The sequence below is a fragment of the Salmo salar genome, chromosome ssa17 (genome assembly GCF_905237065.1).
Source record: "Salmo salar chromosome ssa17, Ssal_v3.1, whole genome shotgun sequence".
Classification (NCBI taxonomy): Eukaryota; Metazoa; Chordata; class Actinopteri; order Salmoniformes; family Salmonidae; genus Salmo; species Salmo salar.
In genome coordinates this window covers 14,479,241-14,487,463 of record NC_059458.1, presented here as the reverse complement: position 1 = coordinate 14,487,463, position 8,223 = coordinate 14,479,241, and the positions used below count along the sequence as shown (strand labels likewise).

At 42.1% G+C, this 8,223-nt stretch overlaps 1 protein-coding gene across 1 annotated transcript; it reads right to left on the bottom strand.

The window, feature by feature from the left end:
- Window positions 1-511: 511 nt before the first annotated feature.
- Window positions 512-7,041, bottom strand: LOC106575251 (augurin-B). The gene is made up of 4 exons (XM_014151644.2): window positions 6,855-7,041; window positions 4,798-4,845; window positions 3,490-3,650; window positions 512-1,063 (listed from the first exon to the last, which is right to left on the bottom strand). Exons 1-4 carry the CDS (start codon window positions 6,922-6,924, stop codon window positions 914-916), a joined length of 429 nt encoding a protein of 142 aa, XP_014007119.1. The 5' UTR covers window positions 6,925-7,041; the 3' UTR covers window positions 512-913.
- Window positions 7,042-8,223: the final 1,182 nt, after the last annotated feature.

Here is an 8,223-nt window from a genome sequence, read left to right as displayed (position 1 = left end):
TCAAACAGAACATACTTTAATTACACATTAGTGGCAGAAACCTTCCCAATCGGTCAGTGCTATCTGGGAACCTTGAGATGTCCCTACTCTGACTTGAACACAATGAAGTTGACATTTTAAATGGTTAAGTTAAGGGTTAATGTTAAGGTTAGGGTTTAGGGTAGGGACATCCCAAGGATTCAAAATAGCACTAACTCTTCCCAATCACACAGAAAATCAATTTCAGTGGCACAAACCACAGGTTAGAAGGGATAGCATTCACTACCTAGTTTCTCTCCTCTTTTAACCTCTGTCTTTTTCTTCCATTAAACTGTTGACTGTGGTTGGTGTTGCTGTCTCCTCAGCTTGCTGTGTCGCCCCTCCTTTGCCTTTATTTCACCATGATGGTTTGTTTTTCTGCATCAGTTTAGGGATAGATTGGCATCCAATCTACAGGCTGGTTGAGGTACTGCCTGTATCTGTACAGTCTGCTGGTTCACCACACACTGGACACATGTACAAGAGTCATGAATTATTAAAGGTTTTGACTGTCTTTATTTAGTTATTCAGACAGATCAACCCAATGCATTGTGGTCCCATCACAGCATGTACACCAGCAGGTCTCAATCTCCCAGACAGCAAAGGATACAATGTAGAGACAGTAAGACCCAATCCATAGTCTGGGACAGGCATGTCTTAGCTCCATTTCTTGCATTACAGAGAAGGCTACATTACTGTATGTGTGCAGAATAACATCAGAGGGATACGTTGTAGAAGGCAGAAGAGGGAGGCACTCATGTGATTGGGACAGTTCAGCGATTTTACAAAACAACATATTTGTTTCCTTACTTTGAAGTCGTCTAAGGGAACATATATCTTACTATGTAAAATCGCAGAACTCTCTCTTTAAGCTCATGTGATTGTTGCGGGCCAATTAATAGTAGTCATAATTGACATTGGCGCCGTGTCTGTAGGAACCGGGGTCCTGGGGCACGATGGGGGCGTTCTCGTCATAATGGTGCTGGCGACCTTGGTCTGACGACCGGGCCAGGTCCATCCAGTAGGACAGGTCAGTCTCAAGCCTCTGTGGGATGGATGGACAACAAGAGATAAAACGTTAACAAAATCAAGCTAGAAGACTCGTGAACTTGTTTGAATGAGAGTGAATAGAGACAAGTTGTTAGAAGACACAGTGTGTGTATTTGTGTGACAGATGCAGTTGGAGAGATCCAACTCAAGGACAACTGGAGATACAATGAAATAATATCATAATAGCAGATGCTTTGATCCAAAGTGACTTGCAGTACATTGAGTGCATATATTTTTGTTGTTGTATATAATGTATGACCCCAGCGGGAAATCAACTTAACCTCTCTAGGGTAGGGGGCAGTATTTTGACGTCCGGATGAAAAGCATGCCCAAAGTAAACTGCATGTTACTCAGGCTCAGAAGCTAGGATAAGCATATAATTGGTAGATCTGGATAGAAAACACTCTAAAGTTTCTAAAACTATTAAAATTATGTCTGTGAGTATAACAGAACTGATATGGCAGGCCCGAGGACAAACCATCCCCCCCCCACAAAAAGTCCTCCCAGATTTCAGTTCCTAGTCCTTCCACTAGATGTCAAAGTCTTTAGAAAGAGTTTCAGGCTGGTTTTTGGAAGAATGAGCCAGAAATTGAAGTTTTTCTAGGTGGCTCCCATTTTGGCTGTAGTGTTTCCAAGCACGTAGAAGAGAGCGCGTTCTTTGGTATTTTTCTCCGGAAAAGACAATAATGATTCTCCATCTTAAATTCTATCGTTTATTTACGTATTAGGGTACCTAAGGTTTGATTATAAATGTTTGACTTGTTTGGAAAAGTTTATTAGTAACGTTTGGGATTCATTTTGTATGCATTTTGATGGAGGGAAACTGGGTGGATTATTGACTGAAGCTCGCCAGCTAAACTGAGTTTTTATGGATATAAAGAAGGACATTATCAAACAAAAGGACCATTTGTGATGTAACTGGGACCTTTTGGAGTGCCAACAGAAGAAGATCATCAAAGGTAAGGCATTTTTTATATCGCTATTTCTGACTCGCACCTGCCTGGTTGAAATATGTTTTTCATGTGTTTGTATGCGGGGCGCTGTCCTCATAATCGCATGGTATGCTTTCGCCGTAAAGCCTTTTTGAAATCTGACACAGCGGCTGGATTAACAAGAAGTTAAGCTTTATTTTGATGTATTACACTTGTGATTTTATGAATGTTAAATATTTATAATACTGTAGTTTGAATTTCATGCTCTGCAATTTCACTGGATGTTGGCCAGGTGTGACGCTACCGTCCCACCTGCCCATAAGAAGTTAAAGTAGTGTAAATATGTCTGAATAGGTGAAGTCTTGGAAGGGACGGTGTGTCTGAGTTAGAGTATGACTGGAGTTAGAGGGCAGACTTACGTTTGTGCTTGTTTGTCTTGAATAATTAACTGACACATTTTCTATTAGGCTTTATGTGACGAGAAGGTTTGGACAGGTCCGCCGCTGTTGGACGATGGACGCAGACGTGAGGGAAATATTACGGCCCTTCATCGACTGATGTTGGAGCTGGAATGAACTGACACACACAGGGGGCAGCTGCTGGGCCCGGTAAGAGACATGTGTCACAGATACCGACATTAATCCAATCACACAGCCTCGCTAGCTTTCATATAAATATCAACACACACCCTATAATAGAGCTGTCTGGACAGTGTAGAGAGGTTACACACACACACACACACACACTTTCTAATCGAGCTGTCTAGACGGCGGAGAGTGGTTGCATTGTGTTGCTAAGACATTGCTGTAGACGGGAAGCCATGTTTCTGTACAGCCTGTATGAGACTGAAGCAAACACAAAGACTGACCTTTTCATATGTTTACCTATCATTCCTGTAAATGCCACCATGGGACTTATACAAGGAAGGAAAAATAGTCAGAGTTTCTATAACCATATTAAAGGAAAATAATTCCGATTAGATTAATGGTATAAGGAACATAATAGGAATGTGCCGGTACTGTGCTGGTCATTCTTCCTTTGAGCCAGTTATTTGTAATGTTACATGGAATTGTATATTTAAGCAATAAGGCATGAGGGGGTGTGGTATATGGCCAATACACCACGGCTAATAGCTGTTCTTGCATTATGCCTGGATACAGCCCTTAGCCGTGGTATATTGGTCATATACCACAAACAACAGAGGTGCCTTATTGCTATTATAAACTGATTACCATCATAACTAGAGCAGTAAAAATAAATATTTTGTCATACCCGTGGTATACCATCTGATATAACACGGCTGTCAGCCAATCAGCATCCAGGGCTCAAACCACCCACTTTATAATACATGATAGTATATGATGCAGTTGTAGTTTACTAGATCGGATTACTCTAAGGACTGTAGGAATGCTTTACTGACCAATGGGTAAAGCGTCTGTGTGTGCAGAGTGCAGTGCATTGTGAAGGGTGCAGTGTGCAGTGCACCTACCGCCTCGTCATACCCCATGTGCATAAACTGCATGATCCATTGCTGCACATCTGGCCTGCTGCGGTCCCAGATGTTCCTCTTGGGCCTCCGTAGGGATGTCAGGAACTCTTTGGCCTTGGAGGGGGCCACCGCCACCCACACAGGCTTCGTACCTCCGCCCACTAAGGAAATACAGGTAAGGAGAGGTCATGGGTCAAGGTGTGGATGTAAAGAAGTCAATAAGCACACCTGTTTGCCTACAGCAGGGTCAGATGCAGGGGAAGTGTGTAGGAAGCAGGGGAGCTGTCAGTGACAGAGAGAGAGAGTGGTTCTGACCGACCAGCAGCAGCCAGGACAGACAGGAGAGGAGCCTAAGGCTGCATCAGCGACACTCTATAAATATCAACGGGTGTTTTTATATTATTAATAAGACTCATGAAGCTATCATCATCTGAGACTGTCACTTATCAGTCCAGGCACTCATCCCACAGAGGACTGCGTGTGCTGCGTGCCATGGAGGTCTGTCTGAACTTGACAGGGCTATTCAAAGCTAGACAAGTGTGAAAAGATTACCGCCTGAGGTGGATTTGTCGATAAAGTTATTTATTTTTATTTCACCTTTATTTAACTAGGCAAGTGAAAGGTGAATTGTTTTCCTGACATTAATGATGCAGACATGTGGATGTAGTTGTAATGAATACGATTGGAGACAGAGAGCTGGTTTAAAGCGCAGGGCGCAGCAGGTGTTTGTTAGCAAAGGATCACAGGAGGAGGCAGGTAGCTGTGTCCAGGGACAGGCAGAAGGTCATACACACGGAATCCAAAAAGGTAACAGAACACGCAGGGAAAAGGCTAATAACATAGTCCGGGAGATCAGGAAAGAGGTTGACGACAGGAAATCTGATAGGTTAAAGTACAGGCAGGGAACAGGCAAAAAGGCGTCGTTAGTGAGGATGGCCAAAAACTACGATACACAGGAGGACTAATACGGAAATAAACAGAGCTCTGAATAGAATGTGGACAAAAACAAACAATACCTCACAATGATGGGGTGCAATGAACTGAACTAAATAGTGTGTGTAAATGACATACAGTTGTGTGAACAGGTGATCAGAATTCAGGTGATTAGGATCTGGAGAGGGAGCTGCGTTCAGGGGATCTATGTGTTTGAGAGTGTGAGCTGGAAAGTGAGCTGCGTTCAGGGGATCTATGTGTTTGAGAGCGTGAGTTGGAAGCAGACGTTACAGTAGCGTGGCTCAGTGTAGTCAGTGTGTGTGTAGTCTCAGCTGTGAGATGTTTCTCATGAAAAACAGCCATAATCCATATTACCATCTCTTTTCTTCAGTAGTCTGTGGAGCTTGTTCTCCCCTGCGCCATCTGTTGGAGACGCACAGACAAAAATAGGTTAAATAAAGACAAATCAGATACATTCTACTTGATCTAAACATTACAATCACTTTGTATCAACTGTTATATCATTACTATGAAAGACGCACAGTGAGTGTACAAAATATTTGTATTGAGTTGCACCCCCTTTTGCCCTCAGAACAGCCTCAATTCGCCAGGGCATGGACTCTACAAGGTGCTGGCCCATGTTGACTCCAGTGCTTCCCACAGTCGTGTCAAGTTGGCTGGATGTTCTTTGGGTGGTGGACCATTCTTGATACACACGGGAAACGTTGCAGTTTTTGACACACTCGCCTGGCACCTACTACCATACCCTGTTCAAAGGCACTTCAATCTTTTTGTCTTGCCCATTCACCCTCTGAACGGCACACATATCCACACAATCCATGTCTCAATTGTCTCAAGGCTTAAAAATCCTTCTTTAACCTGATTTAACAAGTGACATCAATAATGGATTCAAGCTTTCACCTGGATTCACCTGGTCAGTCTACTCTATGTCATGGAAAGAGCAGGTGTTTTGTACACTCAGTGTATATCATTGTTATGCCCTATGACAGAGAGAGAGTTCATGAAAGGAGTATCTAACAAATCTAATTCTGAAACATTTAAGTGTTTACAATTCTCCTATCAAGACGTCAGACCTGTGCAGTATACAAAAACCTAGTATATCCCTCCCTTCATACCCATTCACCATACCAATACTTGAAAAACACTCCAGTTAATCAAAGTGTTACCAAAGCAGGGATGCGGGGTTGTGTTCCAAATGAAACAACTACAAGTAAGCTTGCTCTAGTTCCTCAATGGCACAGCTAGGAGCGCAAAAAAACAACAACGTATAAATGAAGACTCTTCTTTGAGTCATAAAAGTGCATTGACATTGCTTAGGAACTGTGCCCACTTTGGAGAGGAGTGTGACCACTTAGAGACACCAGTTAGACCTCTCACTCAAACCCTTTAAATGTTTTTGTTGCACCTACCCCACATTCTCCAGAAATATTATCGTCATGTTACAAGAATATATCCAGAGTATTTTCAGATTTTGTTTTCAACAAATGTGGCAAAAAGTACAGTAAAATGCACATAAAATCAACAGTATAATGTTTGGATTCAGTCTTGTGTCAAGTGAGCCCAACTTTGGTCTAATCATTTTCCCATTATCTCCAAACTGTTCCCTTTCAACTGTTACCACGATTATGCGTATGCTTTTCATATTTATTCTGTAAGAAACATTTCGATGTAGCCCTATCCATATAGGCCAATTCCCACAAGTGTAAAGGGTAATGGATGGGTTGAATCGATGTAGTTTTTTAAATGTAGTGGGGTCTGGTTTGATATTAGACAGCCGGTTAGAGAGGTAGAGAGCGGAGACCTTCCTCTAGCTAGCAGACAGTAGACGGTAGGAGGGTGATATTCACGGACAAACAATGTGACACGAGGGTGTGAAATCCTCCCTCCAGGAGCTGTGTTTTGGTTTGACCTCCTTTTGTCCTCCACACAGAAATACTTCAATCCCTCTCTCTCTCTCTCTCTCTCAACCGCTTTTTTTTACTCTCCCTCCCTCTTGCTATTCTCTTGGTTTTACCTCTCCTTTTTCTCCCTCTCCCATTATTCTTTCTCCCGGTGAACTTCAAAAATCAAAGCTTCCTACAGAGAATCCAAGATGGTGGCTACAAGGTGGATAGAATAGCCACTGAACTCTTTCAAAATCAGATGTCACACTGTCCTCAGGAAGAAGAAAAAATCCAGTCTCGGCTGATCTCAGCAATCTCAAAAAAAAAGTGAGATGGGAAAATGTATCGAGACAGGCATGCAGGCACCCCTTTCCAAATCTCTATTCTTTGTAACAATTTTGTCACGTGGCAACATACTATGACATTTGAATGCATCAACCTGCAAATTTACAGTATAAATGTGATGGGTCAGTGACTACACTCAATCACAAATGTACAATATGGATGTGAGTCACGGAAGGGTTTTACCTGAGTGAGCGCAGTAGGAGAGGAAGGCAGTTAGCAGTAGAACCTTCAGACAGAGGTTGTGGAAAGCCATGGTCTCCGTCTCAGTCCCAGACGTCTCTCTGAGTCTCGGGAAGCAGTGGTTAGAGGAAGCAGGAGGAGAAGCAGGAGCAGTGGAAAGGAGTCTCCCCACAGGCCCAGAGAACAAACATTCTTTCCTGGAGGAAAACCTGCTTGTGCCGGTTCAGGAATGTCGTAAAAGGAAGACCCAGCCAAACAGAAGCACTCAGTTATTCTCTCTCGTTTAATGTGAGGGTGATATGTTTGTTGGATGGGTAACACTTTATTTGGATAGTCCATCTGAAGATGCTCTACAGACTATCTACAAGCTATCAGTAACACTTCAACTATCTACTAACCATTACCTTATCCTAACCCTAAACTTAACACTTACCCTAACCTTAGCCGTTACCCCTAACCCTTATTCTAAACCTAGCCCTAACCATAGCAAGCAGTTGCTTATCAACAGATTGTCATACTATCAACAAACTATCTGTAGAGCATGTACAGATGGACTATCCAAATAAAGTGTGACCGAGCATTGCTACATCTAGAGTAGTGTCCAGCTAAGATATTGTGCTTTCTCTTACTGAGATATTTTGTTGTTTTTCTGTCCAATGTCTTTACACAGAAAGTGGAAATTGTAACTGTCAAACAACTGTCAAGCCTGACCAATGATGTCATAGAAACACTGAGAACAGAAACACTCAAAGACAACACAGAAAACCTCCATATCATATTTCCTCCACACATTCAGCAATAAATTATAATTTTCCTGTGTGCTTTTTTCAGACCAAGTAGTAACTTAAATAGCATCATGATGCTGCAATCAACAAATCTGGGACCATATTTATGGAACACCGCTCAAGGAAGTGCATGTTTCCATGCAGAAAGAGCAAAATATCTCAAGGGAAGGACAGATGCTTCTGAACATGAAAAAACACATCCCCACAGAGAAAAAAAACGTTTGAATTAAATTAAATTTCCTTACTTTTCTTTGAAGTTTGTCAGAGCCCCAAGATCATGGAGACTAGTCCTCTCTACACAGGTAGGGGGCAGTACATTTGATTTTAAATTGTCCCAATTCTGCACCCTTTTCCCAGTACCAGTCAAAAGCTTGGACACACCTACTCATTCAAGGGTTTTTCTTTATTTGTACTATTTTCTACATTGTAGAATCATAGTGAAGACATCAAAACTTTGAAATAACACATATGGAAACACGTAGTAACTAAAAAAGTGTTAAACAAATCGAAATATTATATATTTGAGATTATTCAAAGTAGCCACCCTTTGCCTTAATGACAGCTTTGCACACTTTTGGAATTCTCTC

Excerpts from the sequence above, each read along its gene's own strand:
- LOC106575251 (XM_014151644.2), bottom strand. The coding sequence starts at position 6,924 with ATGGCTTTCCACAACCTCTGTCTGAAGGTTCTACTGCTAACTGCCTTC. Across the intron at positions 3,651-4,797 it reads ACTACTGAAGAAAAGAGATG|TGGGCGGAGGTACGAAGCCT; the intron begins GTAATATGGATT and ends GTATTTCCTTAG. Across the intron at positions 1,064-3,489 it reads ACATGGGGTATGACGAGGCG|AGGCTTGAGACTGACCTGTC; the intron begins GTAGGTGCACTG and ends TCCATCCCACAG.